Genomic DNA, 23,115 nt, shown 5'->3' on the forward strand with positions numbered 1-23,115 from the left:
TTCTGGCTGGCGCATCGCTGCCCGGAAGCGGAGCGGGGGCTTCCAGGCTGCGTCTGCTGTATCCCCGGAAGGAAGGGCTTCTTCCCTTTGTGGGTTGAGCACAAAGCGTCGCGTTGTAGGGAGGGTGGGTAGGGCCGCCGACCCCTCACAGCCACTGGCGGGGCAGAAGTCCTGCACACCCCTGGGCTGCCGTCTCACCCCGAAAGCCCCGGCTCGCAGCCAGATTAATGAGCAATGTGGTGCTGCCTGAAGACAGCTGTGTGGGGTCCCAGCCTTTTAGTCATGCCCAGAAGCATGGAGGGGCAGTGTCCAAAGACCACAGTGATGCCCCCACGTTGCACAACCTTCCCCTGGGGGGTGGGCCCGGGCTGGGGAAGGAGTAGCACTGGCTTTCAGGCCAGGGTTTCTGTTCCCCATGGTTTCCCCTGCCTGTTTAGAGAAGAATCTCGCCCATGGCACCTTCCTATTGGCAGAATGTGGGTAACTTGGGTGTCCTCCTCTCTGTCCAACCTACAGCAGAGGCAGGAGCTGGAAGTGGCTTCTGCTGACTCTGCTAGACACCACCACCCCCATGTGCACCCAGGGCCCCAGCAGGACAGCACCGAATGCGGTACCGTGCCGGAGCACACAGAGTCTGGGGACCGTCAGGAAGGAGTCCCCTGCTGGCAGCAGCTCTGTGTAGCCGGCTGAGCCAGGGCCTGATGGGAGCTGAGGTGTCGTGCCTCAGCCCAGGGCCGGGGCTCTGCTCTCCATCCAGGGCTGGGGCTCCTGCTCTCCTCCATCCAGGATGCTCCGCTCTTGCTTCCGGTCTCAGAGCCCGGAGCCTGGCAGGGCTGCGCTCGTTTCTATGGTAACTGCAGATCCGTGTCCTGCCGCCTGTGTGATTGTGTTCTGTTCTCCTTGTAGATGGAGGAGATAAAATTTAAAGACAGAGCAGTCTTCGTGCTGGAGAGAGAGTTAGGGGTTCAAGCCGGGCATGCTCAGAGACTGCAGCTCCAAAAAGAGGCTCTAGATGAGCAGCTGTCCCAGGTCCGAGAGGCCGACCGGCACCCGGGCAGCCCCAGACGGGAACTTCCTCATGCAGCCGGTGCAGGAGACGCTTCAGACCACTCGGGAAGCCCTGTAAGCACCTCCCAGGCCCGCTGGCCCACCCCGTGTCACAGACCTGGCCATGTGGCTGCATGGCCCTGCATGGGCCACTCCCCCAGGAGACCAGAGCCCGAGTCGAGCCAGCACCCTCCTGCCTGGGCACCTCCCCACCCAGCCTGGCCCTAGGTGCTCAGCTCCTCTGGCTCTGGCCTGGAGGGCTGGTGGACTCATCTCCTTCCTTCCTGTCAACATAGCATCGGCCCCAGCCCTGTCACCCTCCCATGGACCCCGGCCTCAGGCTTCTGCTGCAGTCCATGGCACTTGCTGGCCCGGGGTCTGGCCCTGGGTTGGTGGGAGGAGGCTGTGCTGGGTATGCGCTGCCGCCATCTCCAAGCACACAGCCTCTGCCTCTGGCCCAGGAAGGCTGGCACACCGGCTCCCTGCCCACCGTGTGCCCAGCTGGCCCCTCGAGGGTGATTTCTGGCATTCGCATCACCAGTCACCCTCCCACCCGCTTCTCATGTGATCATGCCACTCTCTGCTCCTCCCTGGGCCGCTCTGCCATGTGGGGTCAGCCGACCACCCCGGGCTGAGCTCCACTCGCTTCCTCGCTGCTGCTCTGCACTCACATCCTTGTCGTGGTTCTGGGACACCCTGGGGTATCTGAAGTCCAGGGACCCTCCAGCTGGTCCTTCTGGGTCTTTGACCCCGAGCCTCTCCTGCACCTGTTGAATGAGGAACTCGAGTCGGGCCCAGGACCATCCTGGATGCTGCTTGTTTGCTTTGAGGACAAAACTGTGTGTGAGCTGAGCCGGTCCTAGGACAGCGACATCTCAAGAATAGAAAATATTATTTTAAGATCTCATTCAGACAGCTTCGTTGAATGAGATCCAGCCCCTCCTGCTGGTGTGTGGTAGATTACGGCATTCACTCCAGAGAGATTTGAAACTGGATTCAAACGTTTCCACCGACTTTTGAGAGAAGTTCCAGGGGTCCCAAAAGCGGCCCTTTAGAAGTCCCATTGAGGGAGGTCACCTCTTTTGAAAGTCTCCAACAAGTGTCTTTCCTGTGCTCATGTCATCGTACAGAGAAATCCCGCCCCACCAGGCAGGGGACACACCCTTCTGAAGGGGCAGCAGCAGGGGCCAGGCAGAGGGCTGGGAGCTGGCCGGCGTCTTTCTGGCATCACCCACACTCGCGGTTTCTGCATTTGCACGTCCCCGCCCTCTCCATCTGCATACTTCTAGACATGTCTGCTCCTTTTCGTTATTTTACTTTATGTTATCTTAAAATAGTTGTTGTGTTTGAGGCAGGGTCTCTTGCTCTGCCCGTCGGTGCTGTCACCTCACGCAGTTGCAGTGACCACGGTGCTAGGCCGGGTGCCTTTCCCCTGGGGGATCTGAACCTTCGCGGCAGCCTTGTGGAGGCAAAGGCGCTCGTCCCGCGGCAGGGTTTTAGTTCCTGTAGCGTGCTGGGATTTGCAAAGGCTTCCCAGGCCTGTGTGTAGGAACAGTTATTTGCAGTTGATTTTTGTTTTAGGAACAGCAGTTGGATGAAAAAGATGCCCGGCGCTTCCAGCTTAAAATTGCAGAGTTAAGCGCGATTATCCGCAAACTGGAGGACCGCAACGCCTTGCTGTCAGAAGAGAGGAATGAGCTGGTGAGCGTGGGCGGGGGCTTCTGGCTCCCAGGGGTCTGTGACTGCGGAGGTAGGGACCTGGGGGGAGTTCACTTTCAAAATTCCTTGTGAAAAGGAGTGGTGGTTGCAAGGATCGGCCTTGCATCTAAGTCTCCTGTGTTCCAGTTGGACTTTATTAGCAAAAACAGATAGGGGCCACCTTTACCCCTCAAAGGCTGGTTGACTAACCCCTGCCCTGTGTTACTGGGGACGGAAGCCTTCTCTGTTCTGCAGATGATCTAGGATGTGCAGACACGGCCCCTCAGTGGGGTTGTCACCATTGGTCCTTATAGCCACTGAGATCTCCAGGTAACTCGAGATCCTGGAGGGTGCGTGAGCTGTCACGTGTCTGCAACGGTCCAGTGGGCTGGGCAGTTTTACCACAGCCCTTCTTGGCAAAACAAAGCACTGGCCCAAGACTGCAGGTCTTCATCTTCATCCCCATCTGTCAATGGGACGGGACTCACCCGCCCCGGACACCGAGCCCAGCCCTGAGCTTGGGTTCACGTGGGCATTGGGCGAGTGGGTGCCACTTGGAGGCATGGACTTTCCAAATAGTGGGCTGGGAACTGCATTGTTGCAGCCCAAGCTCTGGTCAGTCTGCAGACTCTGTGTGGAGACCTGCCACTTAAAGAACAATCGTAATTAATTTTGTCTTTCAGTTAAAGCGTGTAAGAGAAGCTGAGAGTCAGTACAAGCCACTGCTGGATAAAAATAAGCGCCTCAGTCGGAAGAATGAGGATTTGTCTCACGCTTTACGCCGAATGGAAAACAAGTTAAAATTCGTCACCCAGGAGAACATAGAAATGGTGAGGGGGTGGGGGGCTCCATGGGGCCACGGCTGCACCCGCGCTCCAGGCAGCAGCCCCTCCCTTCTCCATGCGAGATTTAGCATGACAGCTAGTCCCAGGCAGATGATCAGGCCTTCTGCTGGAGTCTGGCCTCACACGTTTGAGGGGGAGCAACCGCCAAGCCCAGCCCTGGGGAGGGGAGCCTTGAAGGAGGCCCTGACCGTGCAAAGGACGCAGCTGTGGGGCATCCCCTCCCCAGGCCTGTTTGCCCACGTCTCACTTGAGGGCCTGGAACAGGCCGCCTCCAATTCGGAAAATCCCGGGCTAGGGTAGTAAGAGGCTGCAGGATCCCGGCTGTTGGGGAGGAGAAGAGGCCTGGCACACAGCACCGAGCAGGAGTCAGGGGTGGGAGGTCTCTGCTCTGCCAAGGCCACGAGCCAGGAGTGGGGGGCCGTCAGCCACTGTCACTGCGTTTCCCTGCCCTGAAGACCCTGAAGGCCATGAAGCCAGAGTTTACCCAACGAGTAATTCAGCAGGACGTGGAGGAGAGGCGCCCTCCATACCCCTCTCTACAGAAGCTCCCTTCTTTTCACACTGAGTTAAAGTCAGGAGGGATTTGGGAGCGGTGGCCGGGTGGGAAATGGGCACGGACAACCCAGTGTCAGCTTCAGGGCTCTGAGCGATCCCCTCCAGCCATGCGTTCTGGGAGACCAGCAGGGCCCATGTGTGTCCGTTCGGGCTGCACACACCTGCTCTTGCTGTGGGACTGGGCCTACGCGTAGGCCTCATTTCCCGAGGGCCTCACAGCTGGGCTGTTCTGAGGCCTGAGCAGAGACCACCAGCCAGGCAGCTGAGAGTGGGCAGCGCGGGTTGAGGGAGAACCCCCTGCCCACTGTGTTCAACCAGACCCCTTCACTCCCCAACTTGTGATGTGGGCTGCTTGGCATTTCAGAGACAGAGAGCCGGAATCATACGGAGACCCAGTTCCTTGAATGACCTTGATCAAAGTCAGGATGAGAGAGAAGTCGATTTCTTGAAGCTTCAGATTGTGGAGCAGCAAAACCTCATAGATGAACTATCTAAGGTACCTGGCGGGCTGTTTGCCACGGCACCATCCTCTGGCTCCCAAGGGGCTTGGCTAACAGGGGCCCTTAGCAGTTCTGTAACGTGCTGTCTTCCTTTCCTAGACCCTTGAGACCGCCGGCTATGTGAAGAGCGTGTTAGTAAGTACGGTCAGCGCCTGCCTCCCCTGCCCCTGCTCTCCACACAGTTGCCCGTGGGACCCGTTCTGTGCCCAGAGCTCCTCACAGACCAGACAGAAGCAGCCGCGGCAGCCTTTCGGGTGGATTTTGTTGTTGCAGTGCTACCTGGCCAAGGCTGTGCACGGGTGGCTGATGCCCTTCGGAGTGGGTCAGACAGGAGCTAGGGATGCCCACTGATGCCCCAGTTGAGATGGCACCAGCTTGGGACGATCGTGTTTCTGAGTTAATGGCCAGGGTCAGATGGCTGCCCTTCTCTGGCTGCTCACCCCACAATGCATTTCTCCTGGCCAGCACAGACAGGCAGCCGCAGCCCAAGAGGTTCACCATCACGGCCATGAAACCACAGCATGGGTTCCCTGGAGAGCAGCAGGACCCTGGTCTCCTTAGTATTTTGAGGGCGTCAGTCCCCACACAGATGTGGACACCACCCCTGCAGGGTCCAGAGGGGCCCTGGTCATGAGTCCCTTCCAGCGCCCCATGGGCCCCCAGATGCATCCAGAAGGAGGGGCTGGTGGACGATTGAGCGAGAGAAGCTCAGAGCCTGCCCCACCGGGGAGCTGCCCGTGTCACCTTGGAGACATGAGCTCCCCGAGCAGCAGAGCTGGAGCCAGGGCCTCCCACTGTGGTGTGGGGACAGCCAGCCCGGACACCATCTTCCCTGTCATCCAAATGATGGGACGGGGGCAGTAAACCATGGACTGAAACAGATGGAGCTCTTCCACCACTTACACAACCTCTTCAACTGACTTCTGCAGGAGCGGGACAAGCTGTTAAGATTCCGGAAGCAAAGAAAGAAAATGGCAAAACTTCCCAAGGTAAGGAACAGCTCACCAGCACATGTGGAGAGTATGCCAGGTGTGTGTGCAGAGGACCGAGCCTGCGTATGTGGAGAGTGCGGGTGTGTGTGGAGAGGACCGCGCCTGTGTGTGTGGAGAGTACACCCAGAGGGTGTGCAGAGGACCGTGCCTGCATGTGTAGAGAGTACGCTAGTATGCTGGGTGTGTGTGCGGAGGACCATGCCCGCGTGTGTGGAGAGTACGCCGGGTGTGTGTGTGTGGAGAGTACATCAGGTGTGTGTGCAGAGGATGGTGCCTGCGTGTGTGGAGAGTATGCTGGGCGTGTGTGTGTGGAGAGTACGCCGGGTGTGTGTGTGTGTGGAGAGTACACCAGGTGTGTGTGCAGAGGATTGTGCCCGCGTGTGTGGAGAGTACACCAGGTGTGTGTGTGTGGAGAGTACACCGGGTGTGTGTGCAGAGGACTGTGCCTGCGTGTGTGGAGAGTACGCCGGGTGTGTGTGTGTGGAGAGTATGCCGGGTGTGTGTGTGTGGAGAGTACGCCGGGTGTGTGTGTGTGGAGAGTACATCAGGTGTGTGTGCAGAGGATGGTGCCTGCGTGTGTGGAGAGTATGCTGGGTGTGTGTGTGTGGAGAGTACGCCGGGTGTGTGTGTGTGGAGAGTACGCCGGGTGTGTTTGTGTGTGGAGAGTACACCAGGTGTGTGTGCAGAGGATTGTGCCCGCGTGTGTGGAGAGTACACCAGGTGTGTGTGTGTGGAGAGTACACCGGTTGTGTGTGCAGAGGACTGTGCCCGCGTGTGTGGAGAGTACGCCGGGTGTGTGTGTGTGGAGAGTATGCCAGGTGTGTGTGTGTGGAGAGTACATCAGGTGTGTGTGCAGAGGATGGTGCCTGCGTGTGTGGGGGAGTATGCTGGGTGTGTGTGTGTGGAGAGTACGCCGGGTGTGTGTGTGTGGAGAGTACGCCGGGTGTGTTTGTGTGTGGAGAGTACACCAGGTGTGTGTGCAGAGGATTGTGCCCGCGTGTGTGGAGAGTACACCAGGTGTGTGTGTGTGGAGAGTACACCGGGTGTGTGTGCAGAGGACTGTGCCCGCGTGTGTGGAGAGTACGCCGGGTGTGTGTGTGTGGAGAGTATGCCGGGTGTGTGTGTGTGGAGAGTACGCCGGGTGTGTGTGTGTGGAGAGTACACCGGGTATGTGTGCAGAGGACTGTGCCCGCGTGTGTGGAGAGTACGCCGGGTGTGTGTGTGTGGAGAGTATGCCAGGTGTGTGTGTGTGGAGAGTACGCCGGGTGTGTGTGTGTGGAGAGTACATCAGGTGTGTGTGCAGAGGATGGTGCCTGCGTGTGTGGAGAGTATGCTGGGTGTGTGTGTGTGGAGAGTACGCCGGGTGTGTGTGTGGAGAGTACGCCGGGTGTGTTTGTGTGTGGAGAGTACACCAGGTGTGTGTGCAGAGGATTGTGCCCGCGTGTGTGGAGAGTACACCAGGTGTGTGTGTGTGGAGTGTACACCGGGTGTGTGTGCAGAGGACTGTGCCCGCGTGTGTGGAGAGTACGCCGGGTGTGTGTGTGTGGAGAGTATGCCGGGTGTGTGTGTGTGGAGAGTATGCCGGGTGTGTGTGTGTGGAGAGTACACCGGGTGTGTGTGCAGAGGACTGTGCCCGCGTGTGTGGAGAGTACGCCGGGTGTGTGTGTGTGGAGAGTATGCCGGGTGTGTGTGTGTGGAGAGTACGCCGGGTGTGTGTGCAGAGGACTGTGCCCGCGTGTGTGGAGAGTGCTGATGTGTGTGGAGAGCGTGCTGGTGCGTGCTTAATAGGAGTCAGTCTTTGGAGATGAAAAGAAAATTTTTATTATTTCTAAAAATTGTTACTGTGAAATGACCAAAATAAGACCCAAAGTAAATATTCTGTCCATCAGTTTTAGTAAACTTGTTTCTTTCAATTTCCAAGAGAAGATAGGAATTGGTAACAACTGTACCAGCAACACTAGCAATGAAGAGGTGGCGGCTCTGGCGTCCTCACCGCCCATGTAGGTCCGAGTCCCCACGACCCGTGGGATACATGGCTCTGAGGACGGGCGGCTGTGGCTGCTCACGCTCACCCGCCCTGGCTGCGGCTGCTCACGCTCACCCGTCCTGGCTGCGGCACACACCCCACGCTCGCCTGTCCTGCCGTTCACCATCGGCCACTCCTACAGGCTGCAGCAGCCTCATCCACAGGCCCCACAGGGCAGACCCACGTCCCCAGGAAATGTGAACGGCTATCATTTCTCTACAGTAGAATCCTTTGTGATAAACCTATGAGTTTTATTAAGGGAGCCTTTGGAGCAGCTGCCCAAGCACCTGACTCATCTCCTGCTTTATGTTGAGAGTGTGTGTCTGTGTGTATGTGTGTGTGAGTGTGTGCATTTGTGTATATGTATGTGCGTTTATATGAGTGTGTGTGTATGTGAGTGTGTGTCTGCATATGTGTATGTGTGAGAGTATGAGTGTGTGTATGTGAGAATGTGAGAGTGTGTGTGTATGTGAGTATAAGTGTGTGTGAGAGTATGTGTGTGTGAGTGTGTATGTGAGTGTGAGTATGAGTGTGTGTGTGAAAGTATGTGTGTGTGTATGAGTGTGTGAGAGTATGTCTGTGTGTGAGTGTGTGTGTTTGTGAGAGAGTGTGAGAGTATGTGAGTGTGTGTATGTGTGTGTGAGTGTGTGATGTGTTGCTTTTCTGCAGTCAGCAGTGTTTTTTGCTGTTAGGTTGTTAGATGCTCCTTGGTCACAAACACTTGCCCTCTGAAAGGTGGGGAGGAGGAGCTGTCCCGGCCCTCCCTGCTCGGGGCCTCTCTGGGATGTGGACGTGTCCAGCAGATGCCTTGGCCCTGCGAAGGGAGGACGCAGGGTGTGGGGAGGCACACAGGACAGGGGCCAGCGGTTGGCAGGGATAGGAGAAGCCGGTGGCCTTGGGGTCCCAGAGGGAGTTTTGCTGGAAAGTTCTGGCAGAAGAACTGGGAGGAGACCTGGAGGCCACCGTGGCCATGGCGGAAGGGACTGAGAAGATGGCAGGCTTTGCGTTTTGTAACACTTCTAAACCCAGATGAGGAACCCTGTGATTCTCGAAAGCAGGGGTGAGGGGACCCTAGGGATGCAGACATCAGGGTGAACCTGGGGGGTCCCCGAAGGCAGGGCCTCTCACAGCAGCTGGCGGAGGACCCTGTTTTTGTTTTTATTCCAATCAGTCAAGGGCTGAAACTTTAAAAAATAGAGCAGAAATGCATCACTGGGAATGAGATCACACAGAGAAGGCACCCACCATCAATTCCGTTATCCTGGGCACCACCCTCAGGGAAGTGCAGGGACGGCGCCCCCTGAAGGGCCTCATTCCCCACCACTGAGAGCAGGTCCAGGACCCTCTCACCCACGGGGCTCCAGGCCCCTCTCCCACCTGCCCCGCCAGCCTTGCCATAGAGCCCCCCCACACCCAGGCCACCTCCTCGGCCTGCACCAGGGAGGCCGGGGACAGAGACGGGAGTGTGTTGCAGGGTGAGGCTGTGGCCCCCACCGTTGGGCAGCAGGAGGAGGAGGCGGATGAAAGCAGCTGTGCCTGGGTCTGGTTTGAACTGACATGTTGCCTTTCGGTCACAAGCCGGTTGTTGTGGAGACCTTCTTTGGATACGATGAAGAGGCCTCCCTGGAATCCGACGGTTCCTCCATCTCTTACCAAACAGACAGGACGGACCAGACCCCGTGCACCCCGGATGACGACTTGGAGGAGGTAACGAGGGTCTCCTGCTGGGTCCTGGGCTTGGAGGAGGTGATGAGGGTCTCCTGCTGGGTCCTGGGCTTGGCTGGGCGTGGGCTGCCAGCTTTTCACAGGGAAGCCTTTGGCAGCCCTCACTGGCACTGACCCGCTGATAGCTGGCTTGGACATGGTGAGAAGCTCCGATGACGTGGCTCGGGGTGTGGGCTGAGGCCCGCTTCTTGCTCCCATGAAGGCCAAACCTTGCCTCCTCCTGCCATGAGCCTCCGCCCCTTCTGCACAGGGGTACGGCGAGCTCTCCCTTCCTAAGGGGCCTCCCCAGGAGGGTCTGAACCACTCTTCAGGGAGTTTGGTCCCAGTGCCAAAAGCACATTAGGGTGAGAGGGGTGTTGGGCAGCAGTTTTCTTTCTGATAACAGCAGAGGCGTTTCTGCCCACCAGCCCCTTCTTCCGGAAGGGCGGCTACCCTCAGGTCCAGGCAGCCTTTTCAGCACCACGTCAGAAGCTAGGACTTGGCGTTGTGGGACGCAGGCCCTGTGGCCATGGGACAAGGAGTGGGGTCCGCAGCCAATGGCACAGCCAAGGATTGGGCCTCCCTTGGCAGACCCTGGAGGGCGGCCCAGTGGCCACAGACCTGTTGAGGGACCTAAGACGTTCTCCCACAGCCTCAGGTGCAGGGTGGGGCAGGGGAACTGGGCCAGGCTGAGGTTTCTGGGCTCAGTCACTCCTGGACATGGCCAATCCTTCCAGCCCCGGGGGCCCACTGGGACCCTTTGAAGGCCAGGCTCACCTGTCTTCTCCCTGGGGTGGTGGGGGGCACTGCAGCTAGCAGGGCGAGCCTGCAGGAGTGCCCCTGGGAGGAGACGTGCTGCCTGGGGTACTTTACACCCTTCACAAAGCCCAGCTTTCTTCCCAGGACGCATTTCAGCAGAGCAGAGCATATGCAGGCCTGGTTGGTAACGGAGGGTCTGCTGGGTCAGGGCAGCCTGGCTGGCAAGCAGGAGCCCCAGCTGAGCCCCTGGCCATGGCCATCAGCCCAGCAGTCTCACCCTGGCCTCGGCCGTGCAGCCGGCTCAGCTCCCACTGCAAGGCTTGGTGCTCCCCTCTCCAGGGAAAACTTTTCTCCAAACAGCACTGCGTCCCCAGGCAGCCGCCCCTCCCTGCACACTGGAGTGGGTCCCCTCCCTCACACTGCTAGAGAGACCCCCCACACACACACACCATTTGATGTCTGGGGAGAAGGGAAGCCCCGGGGCCCCGCCGTCGGAGGAGGTGCTGGCCGCTGACACTGCGTCTCTGCGGGTGTGGCATCCGTGTCTCTCCAGGGCATGGCCAAGGAGGAGACGGAGCTGAGGTTCCGGCAGCTGACCATGGAGTACCAGGCCCTGCAGCGTGCCTACGCCTTGTTGCAGGAGCAGGTCGGAGGGACGCTGGATGCAGAGCGAGAAGTTAAGGTCTACATGACTTCCACCGCGCGTGTTCCGGGCCCCCTTGTGCCTTCCTGCTTGACCCCATGGCCCGGGCTGGGACACCTCTCTCGACGTCCCTCCTGGGTCTGAGCCCCTGCTCTCCTGTCTTTGCCTCCGTTCCTGATGGTGCCCATGGAGGCCAATTAAAACCAGGGATTGGGGAGTCCAGTGCTGGGAATTGGCCCAGGTGGGAGGGACTGGCCCAGAGCAGTGCCAGGCACAGGTGTGAGTGTCCTGGGGAGACGGGATGGTGGTGGTGGCAGGGGCCCACAACGCCCAGGATGGGTCTCCTTCCAGACTTCCTCTCCTGCTCTTGGCAGCATGGCAGTGACCCATGGCAGCATCGAGGTCAGTGTTGAAACTTGCGGAAGTCATTCGTGCTCACGCAGGCTGTGCCTGCCCTGGCCCTGGCCCCTCTCCCCCAGCCTCCCCACTGGGCAGGATCCCAGTGGCCGTGTCCCTCCACCTGCTTCCCTGGCTCACCTTAGCATCGTCCCCCCAGGAAAGGGCCCAGTGTGGCTGGCGGGTGCCCTCTGCGGGCCGCGGGGGGTAGTGCAGGCACCAGGCGTTGTGGGGAGAGCATGGGTCATAGGTCTGGGGTCCTCTCGCCACCCCCCCCCCCCCACTTCCTGAGGCTTGGAGGGGAAACCGCTGAAGGACCTGCAGCTGGTGCCCCTCACAGCGAGACGGGCTGCTTTCTGGGGGAGCTGAGGGGTTCTCCAGAGCGGGCAGCTGTGGGGTGTGGGGTTCCCGTTGGCCTCCCCCATCCCACAACCACCCTGCAGGGCCAGAGACGCCAGTGTCCAGCAATTCTGCAACTTAGGGTGGCTGTGGGTGGGGAATGGACCTCTTGGGGCGAGGGGAGAGTGTGCACAGAGCACCCCTAGTGTGGTCCACACTAGTGCCCCCGGGGAGCCGCTGGCCTCACCCTCTGTCCACCTAGACCACCCTGGTGACATGGCTGGTTTCCCTCCTGCCTTCCTGGCACCGCACTGGGGATGTCTGTTGTGAAAATTAAGGGAGCGCTCTGCCCCTCCGTGCCCCTCCTCCTGTCGTGAGTTGGGAGGCCTGACTCCCTCTCCTGAGGCTCGGAAAGATTTGTCTGCATAACTGGGGACTTTAAATATCACTGCTTTCACTTTGACTTAATTTTTGCATGACCCTTGGAGAAAGGAAAAAGTCAAAGCCTTGGTTCAGAGCATCATAAAGCACAGTAACCCTGAGACAGCCCAGAGCCTCACGGGCCCAGCCTTTCCCCTCCCAGCAGGGGCGGGGCAGCAGCCGCATCCTCCTGGCCAAGCTCGCCAGGAGCGGGGGGAGCTGGAGGAAGCGTCCTGTCTTCCGTTTTCCTGTCAGCTGCCAGAGAAACATTTGCTTGGGGGCCACATGAAAACACAGAACTCAGAAGCTTTGCTTAGAGAGTGAAAATGTCCAAATTACATGTAAAAAATTCTTAATGTCATTTAGAATCAGAGGGAAATCTGACACCAAGAGGGGCTGCATGGTTATTTTAAAAATTGGAAGATACAGAAAAGATTAATGAAGAAAATAGACTAGCCGGCATCCCACAGTCTGATTCTGTATTATAATTGGAAATGTCGCTCCTCACTGTGGAAGTCGAGGAAGCCTCAGGATAAGGAAGGGGGTGGGAGAGGACAAGCGTCTGAAGACATGGACGTGGGCCCATCCCTGCCATGGTCCTGAGGCTGCGGGGGGCTCACAGCCCTCTGTGGGCTCCGTTTCCCTGTCTGGAAGCAGGGTTAGGACTCACTAGAATTCCCTCTGCTGAGGATTCGCCAACCCAAGGGCTCACACCCACGATTGTGACCCCTTAAGGGAGGGAAGAGGCCAGGGTGGTGGCAGGAGCCCAGGATGGTCTGGGGGCAGGGAGCTGGGACCCAGGACTTGGGGGGCACCACAGGCCACGCCTTTGCCCATCCCCCACCCCGGCTGATGGATCCTCTGACCCTGCGCCTTGTCCCGAAATGCACCCCTCCCTTGGAAGCTATCCCCAGAGAGAGCAGGAGCCACCGTGGGGTGAAATGCCCCATGGTTCGGAGCCACCAGAGCAAACTGAATTAAGGGAGGGTGGCTCAGACCTTGGCTAGAAGCCTTGGTGGCATTCGGGAGGGACTTCACAAACCAGGATGCTGACAGGGAAAGCACCAGGGCTTTTCCTGCAGACGTGGGGCAGGCTCTGGGAGTCAGTTAAGGAACACAAAATTCAGGAAGGCAGTGAGCGCTGGGCCGAGGCAGCTCCTGCACAGGCAGCCGCACCAGCGGGGGCTTCCAGCAGGTCCGTGTGGAAAGTCCTTCGAACAATGCCCTCTGGCCGGCACCTGGCAGGGCGGAGCACTCACTAGGCATCAGTCATCCTCGCCGGCTGTGTCATCCTGTAAACAAAGATTTCTCTTAACAAGTCCTCAAAATTAACCTGCAGAATTTCCCCTTGGAATCTAAGTGAGATCTCTTGCTTCAAATAAGCCTTAAAGTTCTCCCTCCAGGGCTGGGCTTGGTGGCTCACTCCTGTAATCCCGGCACTTTGGGAGGCTGAGGCAGGCAGATTGCTTGAACTTGGGAGTTTGAGACCAGCCTGGGCAACATGGTGAAACCCCGTCTCTACAAAAAATACAAAAATTAGTGGGGTGTGGTGGTGCACGCCTATGGTCCCAGCTGCTAGGGAGGGTGAGGTGGGAGGATCACTTGCGCTCGGGAGGCAGAGGTTACAGGGAGGCAAGATTGTGCCACTGAGCTCCAGCCTGGATGACAGAGCCAGACCTTGTCTCAAACAAACAAACAAACAAACAAAAAACAACAACAACAGAAAACAGTTCTCCCTCTCTTAGAAAGCATCTGTTCCAAAGGAAGGGTGAACAGTCACTTCTCAATGAACTGAACCAAAAGACAGACCCTTCTGATATCTCGCGAGTGTGGTGCTGTCTGTCTGGCTTTTAGAGAAAATTTGATGTATCTTTCCTCCCATCCTACAGACCCGTGAGCAGCTACAAGCCGAAGTGCAGAGGGCACAGGCACGAATCGAGGACCTGGAGAAGGCCCTGGCAGAGCAGGGGCAGGTGAGCCTGCAGCCATCTGTGCGGGCATAGGGGGCACACGTGGGTGGGAAGTATTTGGCTGCACCTGAAGACAAGCTTCAGTGGTGCGATCATAACTTTCTACAACCTCGACCTCCTGGCCTCAAGCCATCCTCCCACCTCATCCTCCCAAGTAGCTGGGACCACAGGCATGTGCCACCACGCACGGCTAATTTTTGTATTTTTTTGTAGAGATGGGGCTTTGCCACGTTGACCAGACAGGTCTTTGGTGTTCTGCCACATCACGATTTAAACATTAGTTTATGAGTTCCTCTCTCTGTGTCTTTATTTCTTTCAATTCAATTTTCAAGGATATGAAGTGGATTGAAGAAAAGCAGGCGCTGTACCGGAGAAATCAAGAGCTTGTGGAAAAGGTGAGCCCCGAACCCCTGGAGACCCTGGCAGGACTTGCTCTATGCTCCTGGGGGGCTGCAGTGGTCCCTGCAGGGCTGAAGGGTGGAGCAAGGGCTGAGGCTTCTGAATGGCTCTGCCCCAGGCCCCTTCTGCTCTGCTCCCTCCTGTGGGACCCCGTCAGGAGCCCTGGGGAGGACGACGGCCTGTTCTCCGGGGTCCGGGCAGGCCTGTCTGCAGCAGCATCTCCATTTGTGTCCTGTTGTGCTGATGGTTCTGTGGGTCGGCTGGTTAGAGCATCGTGACAGAGGTGCCCTTTTGAGACCACTGGGATCATCCCCCTGGGAAGCCTGGCTGGGTCAGGGAAGTCTCCTTCCAGCAACACCTGTGGGGAAGCGGGAGGGTCGTCAGGGAAGAGCCCACGGACCAGCCTGGTTGAGCGAGTGCGTGTTTGAGACTTTGCCAGGGCGTCACCTGGCAGACCCAGGTCCAGGCTGTCTTGGCCACGGATGACAAGAGGCTCCCACAGTGATGCCCCGCCCCCACCCCCACCCTGGCCCGGGCTTTGTGGGCTGGAAGACTTTCTCAGATGAAAAACAGATCAGAACATGCGATGTGCGGCCAGGCTGCTCTCGGTGGCCTTAGCTTCTGCCTGGGGTGCAGGGAAGGGAGTGTAGGTTTCTCTCAGGGCACCTCCCCACCACATCAGGCCCACCTGGCTCAGTTGCTCCATGCACTGGGTTAAAGAGGGGGTCACAGCACCGAGGGCCCTAGACTTAGGTCTGGGCAATCCAGGGCCATCCCAAGAGGGGTACACCCTGCAACTGTGGGAGCAGGTAATGTGGCCCGAGTCTGGGGCGGGACTGGCTATGGGTCCAGGGGCAGGAGGGCCAGCAGGGCTGTCATTACCACACACGGGTGAGGGGTGCTCCATGTGACCCCTGCCCCACTTGTCCATGGGCAGGGACAGGTGTCCTGAGGAGGCAGCAATATCTCACACTGGCAGGTGCGGCCCTCTGGGAGAAGCCAGTGTAGCCTGGCTGACGAGTCTGACGTGTGCCAGCAGGATGGAGCTTCAGACAAACAGGGACGCCCAACGCAGCCCCTGCACTGCCGTCAGCCCGTGGCCGGTCATGCCCTCTGGGGGTCCTGCTTTAGGCTTGGTTCACAACTTGAATGGTGAACGACACCCCCATGTTTCCTGTGGACACATGGAACATCTCTTAAATTAGAAGAGCTGTTTCCACAGGGCTCAGCACAATGCTGTGTGTGCCAAGTAAATGCTGGCACAGGCAGAGATTCACATGCACTTAAGGGCACACACTTAAACACCCACACACATAAATGCCTGCATGCACAGTTGAACATGGGCACACACAGAAATGTTTGCACGCGCACTTGAACACGTGCACACAAATGCTGGCGCACACACGGAAATGCTTGTGCACATACACACATGCCCATGTGCACACCTGGAGCCATGCTTTTCTCTGGCTATGTGGGAGTGGCTCACGTTCCTGGCCCTGCAGGTGTTCCACAGTAGGCCCACTGTGCAGCGGCACACAGCTGGCCCTGAGGGAGGGTCCAGCTCCCCTGAGCTGGCTCACTCTGAGGATGCAATGCTCCTGAGTTTATCTCGGTCCCCTGAGCATTGGAGCAGCTCCCTCAGTCCCCCAAGCTCAGCTGCAGGGGATAGACACAGCTGTCTGCCCCTGGTGGACCCTGTCCATACACACAGCTGTCTGCCCCTGGTGGACCCTGCCCCCATGAGGCTGCTGAGGACACGTGCCATGGGCCATGTCATTTACCCTTTGGAAGGCATGGGGAACTCCTGCATCCGGTTTACTCCCAACTGGTTCCGTTTAAACAACCCCTTAATTAGCCAAGTGAATTCTGGTGGCCAGGTGACCATGGTACCCACTCCTTCCATTGGGCACAGCCTGGGCTCCAAGGGGCACCAGGGAGGGGAGTCACTTGGGACATTTATCCTCCACGACCTCCCTTCCTCATCCTAGCTCAGAGCCCCACTAAGGCCCCCAGGCTCCTGGCTTGCAGTGCACAGCCCCTGTTGGAGCCGTTTATCCTTGACACCTCCCTTCCCCCTCCCTGCCTAGGGGCCACCCAGGCTCAGGGCCCCACTACGACCTCCAGGCTCCTGGCTTGTGGTATGCGGTGCTGCCTGCCCAGCCCCACCCGCCACCGGATGGCTGGGCCATCTCACTAGGACAGACCCAAACATACCCAGGGCTGTGAGGAGCTTCCAGGGCTGGGCACCTGGCCAGCCAACTGGCCTCCCCGACAGCCAGCAGCTGTGTCCAGTCAGCCGCTGTCCAGTCAGCCTGGAGTTGTCCTTCCAAGACCTCTGGTGGGAGAGAACCAGACCCTCACCTCATGTATCTTTTATGTTGTAGATCAAACAAATGGAGACGGAAGAGGCTCGGCTTAGACACGAGGTGCAGGATGCCAGAGACCAAAACGAGCTGCTGGAGTTCAGGATCCTGGAGCTTGAGGTAGCTGGGCCAATGGCCAGCACTGTGGCCTGTGGCCGTGTCAGGGATCCAGTCCTCAGCCTTCCTAACCCACATAAACCCCTGAACATGAACCCAAAAGGCTGGCTCAGGGAGGAAAGAGGCAAATGGCTGTAAATCGCCACCTCTTCATACCGGCCACCCAAAGCACGTGTCAATGGGGAACATGGGCCGTGGAGCTCAGTGTCATGCAGGGAAACAAAACAAAAGCACGACGGGTGACAGTGCAGCATATGCTCCAGATCTGTGGGCTGAAGAGCCGGCACGTCTGTCCTCCATCCACCCCTGTGGCCCTGCTGCAGCTGGTGTGCGGCCGTGCCCAGGCCTCGGTGGTCGGCAGACATTTGTTTCTTGCCCCTGAGTGAGGGCAGTGGGGGCCACGCGGCGACTGGGAGCTCTTTGCCTGTGCCCTGCTGTCCCTGGCCCGGTGTCCTCTGCCATGACCTGCACAGGAGGAGGGAGGAGGGGGATCCCACCAGGCAGCTCAGGCCGGGTGTGGGCAGCCACGTCCCTGTGATTGTTTCAGGGTAAGGGCAGTCCACCTGTGGGGCTGGGAGGAAGTGGCCCACACAGGGGCCGCCCCTGCCGAGCACCACACACACCCCGAGGCCTCCGTCTCGGGCCAGCACCTGAGGCCTCAGAGTCCAGCTGGAGCCACCTCTGAGAGCCCTCCTGTCCACCGCTGGAGGACAGGGCAGCTGTGTGGTCACGCCATGTGTGGATGACCTCGGCCACGTGGGCTTGCCTGTGGGGACAGTGGCAGCAGCGCTGGCCTGTGTCCTCCAGAGACTCTTCTGGTCAGGCCTGCAGGGGATTCGACCTGCAGCCCCTCCCCTGGTCCTCCCCATAGCCCCTGGGATTCACCGAGGGATGTGCCGTGGGTTCAGGGTGGGGACTGCCCAGGCCACATGACTGGAGTGTGATGAACTCTGCCCGGCCCCTCTGGGGTCGGCGAATACACAGGGGCGCGGTCGTCGTGGGCTGGTCCAAGTCCAGTGCAAGTTCTGCCACCACGGCAGCTGCTGCGGTTTGGTTTTCATAAATGCTGTGTTGAGCCTTGGTTCCATGGTCTTGGCCCATGTTCCTCAGGCCCCAGCACAGCCCTCTTGGAGGGAAGGGATGGGAAGGAAGCGGCTCACCCTTCTGCCCCTCTGTCCTAGGAGAGGGAGAGGAAGTCACCCGCCATCAACTTCCACCACACGCCCTTCGTGGATGGGAAGAGCCCCCTCCAAGTGTACTGCGAGGCCGAAGGCGTGACTGTGAGCCCCGCCCCGCCCCGCCCCTTCCGCCCCACCCCATGCCCTGTCCCGCCCTGCCTCGCCCTCTCTGCCCACCCGTGGCCGCTCACCCCTGCCTGTCCTCTGTGCCTTAGGACATTGTGGTCGCGGAGCTGATGAAGAAGCTGGACATCCTGGGCGATAACGCCGTAAGTGTATGTCGCTCTCCTGGCTTGTGCATGCCCCTCACACCCACGACCCCCAGCCCAGCCCTGCCCCTCTGGGGTCCAGGAGTCCTACTAGCCTCCCACAGCCCTGCCATGGGCCACACTGCCTGAGACCCTTCCCGCGGCCCAGAGCCTGCTCAGAATCAGAGGCTTCCTCACACTGCTCCAGGGCCCACTGGGACCTCTGCTGTGCACACCTGGTTCTTCCAGCTGACGGCACTTCCCGTCACACCGCCCAGCTTCTGGGGTCTCTCTCTCAGCCCTGCCAGACTTGCCGTGAGGATGGGGGGGCTGTTGCTCTTAGACAAGCCAAGGTCCTTAGGGATTCCACTTCCTTGGCTTGGGGGAAGAAGCAGACTCTATAGATAACCCCTAAATTTCACTGGGGCAGAGTTCCAATTTCTATAGCAAACTCCTTGAAAGGATGTTAATTACTGAGTGGGCAAAAGTAAACGCACCCTTTCATCCCACTTTTCATTTGTCCATCACTAATCCTGCGCTCTCCATCCATTTATTCCCCATCAATGCATCATCTACCTAGCCCTTCATTCATGCCCTGTCTTATATCTATCCATCCATCTATCCTGTGTAATCCATCCATCCCCCATAATCCATCTATCCGTCCTCCATCCTTCATCTATCCTTCATCTATCATCCTTAATCCATGAATTTATCCATCATCCACAATATGTCCATCCATCCTCCATCCATCCATCATCCATCATCACTAATCCATCCATTCTCCATCCTCCATCTGTCCTCTATCCACCATCCTCCATCCATTCCTTCTCCATCTACCATATTCTACCCATTAATCTTTCACCCATCCATCCATCTCCCATTCATCCTCCATAATCCATCCTTCATAATCCATCTATTCATTCTCCATCCATCCTTCCTTCATCCTTTATCCTCCATTCATTCATCCATTCTCCAGAATCCATCTATCAATCCATCCACCCTCCATAATTTATCCATGCATCCTCCATCCACCATTCATCCATCCATCCTCCATAAGCTATTTATCCATCTTTCCATCCTTCATCCTTTATCCTTCCATCCATCCACAGCCCCTCCCTCCCCCTATCCATCCATCCATCATCCTACCTTCATTGATCTACTCCCTCCATCCAGGGTCCTGCATCAGAGGACTCCCTTCTCCCCTTGCCTGCCCAGCCCCTGGGGAGCAGTGAGGCACAAGGCAGGGGTGCTTTCAGCAGGGAGGCTCTGGGTATGGGTCTGCTTCTTTCAGACCTGGGGGCTCCATTGTGGTCACAGGTGGCCGAAGAGTCACAGCAGGGTGGCCGTGGACCTGACATGCTCTGGGGTCCAGTCCTGGGTATCAGCCCCCTCATGAGGTCTTGGGAACTGTATTGGGCAACTCTCTGATTCACAGTTGGAGAGGCTGAGTCCCCAGAGGTACTGCCCAGGGTCACAGAGCTGATGTAGTGGCAGAGTTGGGGACATCCAACCCCGCCCAGGCCTATTTCAGGGTTCCTGCCCAGCCCCATAGCTGTCCACCAAGAGTGCCACTGAGTGTGATGGCCCTGCAGTCATCATGCAGCCTCTGAGGCCATCATCACAGAGCCCAGGGATGGAGGAAGTTGGGGACTGGAGGGCTCATGGCCAGGCTTAAGCTCAGGGGACCTGTGGAGATGCTGGCGAGCTCCTGACAACAGGCTGACTGTATCCCTTCAAGCCTGTCTGTGCAGTCAGTGTCAAGCAAGCTTCACATGCACGTTGTGGTTTAACCACATCGGGTAGATTCCCTCCATCACCCTGAAGCCAACTGCTCAGCCTTCCCAACTTAAAGTGTTGGGAGAAGTCTGTGGCCTGCCTAGCCCTGCCCAGCCCTGCCATGGGAGAAGGGAGCAGGGCAGGAGAGATGAGGGCACCCAGCCCCAGCCGTGCAGGATGAGGTTCTTGCCTGAGTCAGGAGTGCAGCTGGCCCCCACCATGGACTACAGACTGAGCCTGACTCCCCTCTGTGGGAGACCCGTGAGGACTTTGGGAGGGGGGGAGACCTGTGAGGATGTTGTTGGGGGGAGACCCGTGAGGACGTTGAGGGGCGGGTACAGCAAGAGTTGCCTGCCATTAGGGAGCTTGCACTCTAGGGAGAGAACGGCATGGACAGGGCTTTTGGAGTGAGCTGACATGAATCAGAGAGGCTCTAGGGAAAGGAGCAAGGGCCTCCCTTCCCCGCAGGGACCGGGCACCCAGCCCCAGCTGACCCATGAGCTAGACCGGGGAAGCCCTCGTCTGGATGCAGGCTGCAGCGGGGTCTGAGAGTATGAGGTGCCCACATCCAAAGCCATAATCACTTTACCCAGAAGGGCCACCCAGGGTCCCCTCAGGTGGGGAGGAAGCATGAATAAAACATGTGTAAAAAGACAAAACCGTGCAGGGATTCAGCCATTTCACAGCCATGAATGTGTGGTCTCTCCTCCACTGTTCCAAGTGGTGTTTTCATAACCACAGGTGCATATGCAGAGGCTGGCTTTAGACACAGAAGGGGACAGAAGCTGGGCAGAGCAGCAGCTGCTGCTGGGGATGTCATGGCAGCCTGCCTGCATTGAGCAGTGCATATGCATCTGCCTCAGCTGGTTACCTAGACCTGGTGGTTACCAGCAGAGGGAGGACGAGAGAAAACAAAATCGACAGCACCTGGAGGAAACAAGCTTGAGAGTCGAGGGTGTCAGAGATGCTGGGAGGGAGATGTCAGTCAAAGCGCTTTTTAGCTGTGACCCGGCACCCAGGCGTCCCCAGCCTCCCCATGCATCCGTCACTCACCCTCACCCCCAAAGGCACTGCTTCTGACCACACCTGTGTTCTGCTTTTGGGTGCAGAACCTGACCAATGAGGAGCAGGTGGTTGTCATACAAGCCAGGACAGTCCTGACCTTGGCCGAAAAGGTAAGAGCAGCTGTGTGGACACTCGGGAGAGGGCCGGGCTCCTGGGGTCTCCTGCCCTGCTCAGCTCAGAGAAGGTGATCTTCTTGGGAGGACCTTGGTGGCCTGCAGGACCAGGTTTGGGGGGTCCACTAAACCCTGTCTGCCCTGGGAGATCTGGCATACTCAGGTCAGACAGCACCCACTGTGCGTGTTTGCAAAGGACAGATTCAGCTCCACTTTGCTCTGACAGCAACCCTGTCTGGGTTTCTTCCTAAAGGCGGGAAGGTATGGTGAGTCTGCAGGCAGCATTCTCTGTTCAACTTATCCTGACCCCCTTCTGGGGCCACCCAGCCTACCACCTGCTCCTAGTCCCATCCCTGGCCCTGACCTGCCTGGTAGGCTGGGCCTCCCACAGCAAGGAGAAGGGGTGCTCCTGGCACATAGGGGTTTGGAGAAACAGGCCACCCCTCCCTGCCTGTGGTGGCAGAGCTCTGCAGATGTGTCTCTCCCACAGTGCCCCAAGCCAGCGTCTCTTCTCTCCTGGAGGTGGTATCGGGGGCAGACTTCCTGGACACCTGAAGGGTGGGAGGGGCAGGGCCATGATTCCAGCGCAGCCCCAACTCCCTGGAGAGGGCTTGGCTCTCCCCTCCCTAAGGAGAAGAGGAAGGAAGACTCAGGCTGCCCTGGCTTCTCTCTCAGCTGTCTCCGCAAGCCAGGGTGGGGGACCCTAGGGGTCATTGTCCTGCTTGTTCTGTTTGTGCCCAGTGGCTCCAGCAGATTGAGGAGACAGAGGCGGCACTGCAGCGGAAGATGGTGGATCTGGAGAGTGAGAAGGTTGGTGGCACCTTCCCTGAGGTTCTGCGGCTCGGCGCTGCAGGTGGGACATCCGAGACAGAGGCATGGTCCTCCTGTGTTTCAGGAGCTATTCAGTAAGCAGAAGGGCTACCTGGACGAGGAGCTGGACTACCGGAAACAGGCCTTGGACCAGGCCCACAAGGTGAGAGGCACAAGGCTGCTGGAACCCTGGGGAGGGGCATTGGGGTGAAAACAGCCACATGGCTCAGGTGCCCAGCAGTGCCTCAGATGCCTATGCGAATCAGGTTACAGTTCCCCTAACAGCCCCTAATGACACCTGCATAGCAGGCCCTGGCTCTCCAGAGCTGCCTGATGGGGTCTTCACTTGGAGCTTCATAAACAGAGCAGGATTAGTTGAGGGGCCTAAACCCACACTGTGCCATGAGAACGTTCTACAGTCTTTGTGCAGGTCACTCGGGCTCACAAACACACCCTGATTCCTAAAGGCTATCCAGGCATTGGTGTGGGCTGGTGTCTACCTCCCACCCCTCCCCTGAGAAACCGGTGGCTGCTCACTAGTGGAAGGCGTGGTCTTGTTTTATTTCATCTGCGGTGGCTGGGAGGAGCATAGGACATTTCTAGGTTGAAAACTAGGCTTCAGAACTGGGTTCTCCTGCTGGGAGCTACTTCCCCCGTGACTGCACAAGCAATCATCTGTCCCTGCTGGACTCCTATCACGTGACGGAAGGTACGACTGGGAGGATATTCGGGTCATGTTGTGGAAAGACAAGTGTCACCACCAAGAGGTTCACCTTGGGACCCAGCCCAGCAGGCAGGATCTTGACTGTCATGGTGGGCTGGGATGAAAATGCTCATTCCTGGGGCCAAGTCAGCCTGGGAAGTCTCAGAGTGATGGTGATGATGATCGTGATGATGATGGTGATGATGACAATGGTGGTGGTGATGATTTTGCTGGCAGTGATAATGGTGATGGTGGTAGTGGTGGTGGTGGTGATGGTGGTGATAGTGGTGGTGATGATGATCATGATGATGGTGGTGGTAGTGGTGATGGTGATGATGGTGATTATGATGGTGATAATGGTTATCATGATGCTGGTGGTAGTGATGATGGTGATCTTGATGGTGATGATGGTGATCATGATGGTGATAATGGTTATGGTGATGGCGGTG

General features: G+C 58.0%; 1 protein-coding gene across 13 annotated transcripts in view; it reads left to right on the forward strand.

The window, feature by feature from the left end:
* The window catches only part of JAKMIP3 (Janus kinase and microtubule interacting protein 3), a 135,322-nt gene that overhangs the window by 96,189 nt on the left and 16,018 nt on the right, over positions 1–23,115 (forward strand). For 5 of the 13 annotated variants that reach the window (XM_073019461.1, XM_073019462.1, XM_073019460.1 and 2 more), the window contains exons 4-19: positions 907–1,122; positions 2,629–2,748; positions 3,429–3,575; positions 4,510–4,641; positions 4,745–4,780; positions 5,575–5,634; positions 9,242–9,370; positions 10,680–10,808; positions 13,814–13,897; positions 14,227–14,289; positions 16,678–16,776; positions 17,955–18,053; positions 18,167–18,226; positions 21,085–21,150; positions 21,895–21,963; positions 22,049–22,126. In XM_073019461.1, coding sequence (XP_072875562.1) covers positions 907–1,122; positions 2,629–2,748; positions 3,429–3,575; positions 4,510–4,641; positions 4,745–4,780; positions 5,575–5,634; positions 9,242–9,370; positions 10,680–10,808; positions 13,814–13,897; positions 14,227–14,289; positions 16,678–16,776; positions 17,955–18,053; positions 18,167–18,226; positions 21,085–21,150; positions 21,895–21,963; positions 22,049–22,126 — 1,587 coding nt within the window. The remainder of the gene's footprint in view (positions 1–906; positions 1,123–2,628; positions 2,749–3,428; positions 3,576–4,509; positions 4,642–4,744; positions 4,781–5,574; positions 5,635–9,241; positions 9,371–10,679; positions 10,809–13,813; positions 13,898–14,226; positions 14,290–16,677; positions 16,777–17,954; positions 18,054–18,166; positions 18,227–21,084; positions 21,151–21,894; positions 21,964–22,048; positions 22,127–23,115) is intronic. The other 8 variants (XM_073019463.1, XM_073019469.1, XM_073019464.1 and 5 more) reach the window with 5 other exon arrangements.

The sequence above is a fragment of the Chlorocebus sabaeus genome, chromosome 9, assembly GCF_047675955.1.
Source record: "Chlorocebus sabaeus isolate Y175 chromosome 9, mChlSab1.0.hap1, whole genome shotgun sequence".
Taxonomy (NCBI): domain Eukaryota; kingdom Metazoa; phylum Chordata; class Mammalia; order Primates; family Cercopithecidae; genus Chlorocebus; species Chlorocebus sabaeus.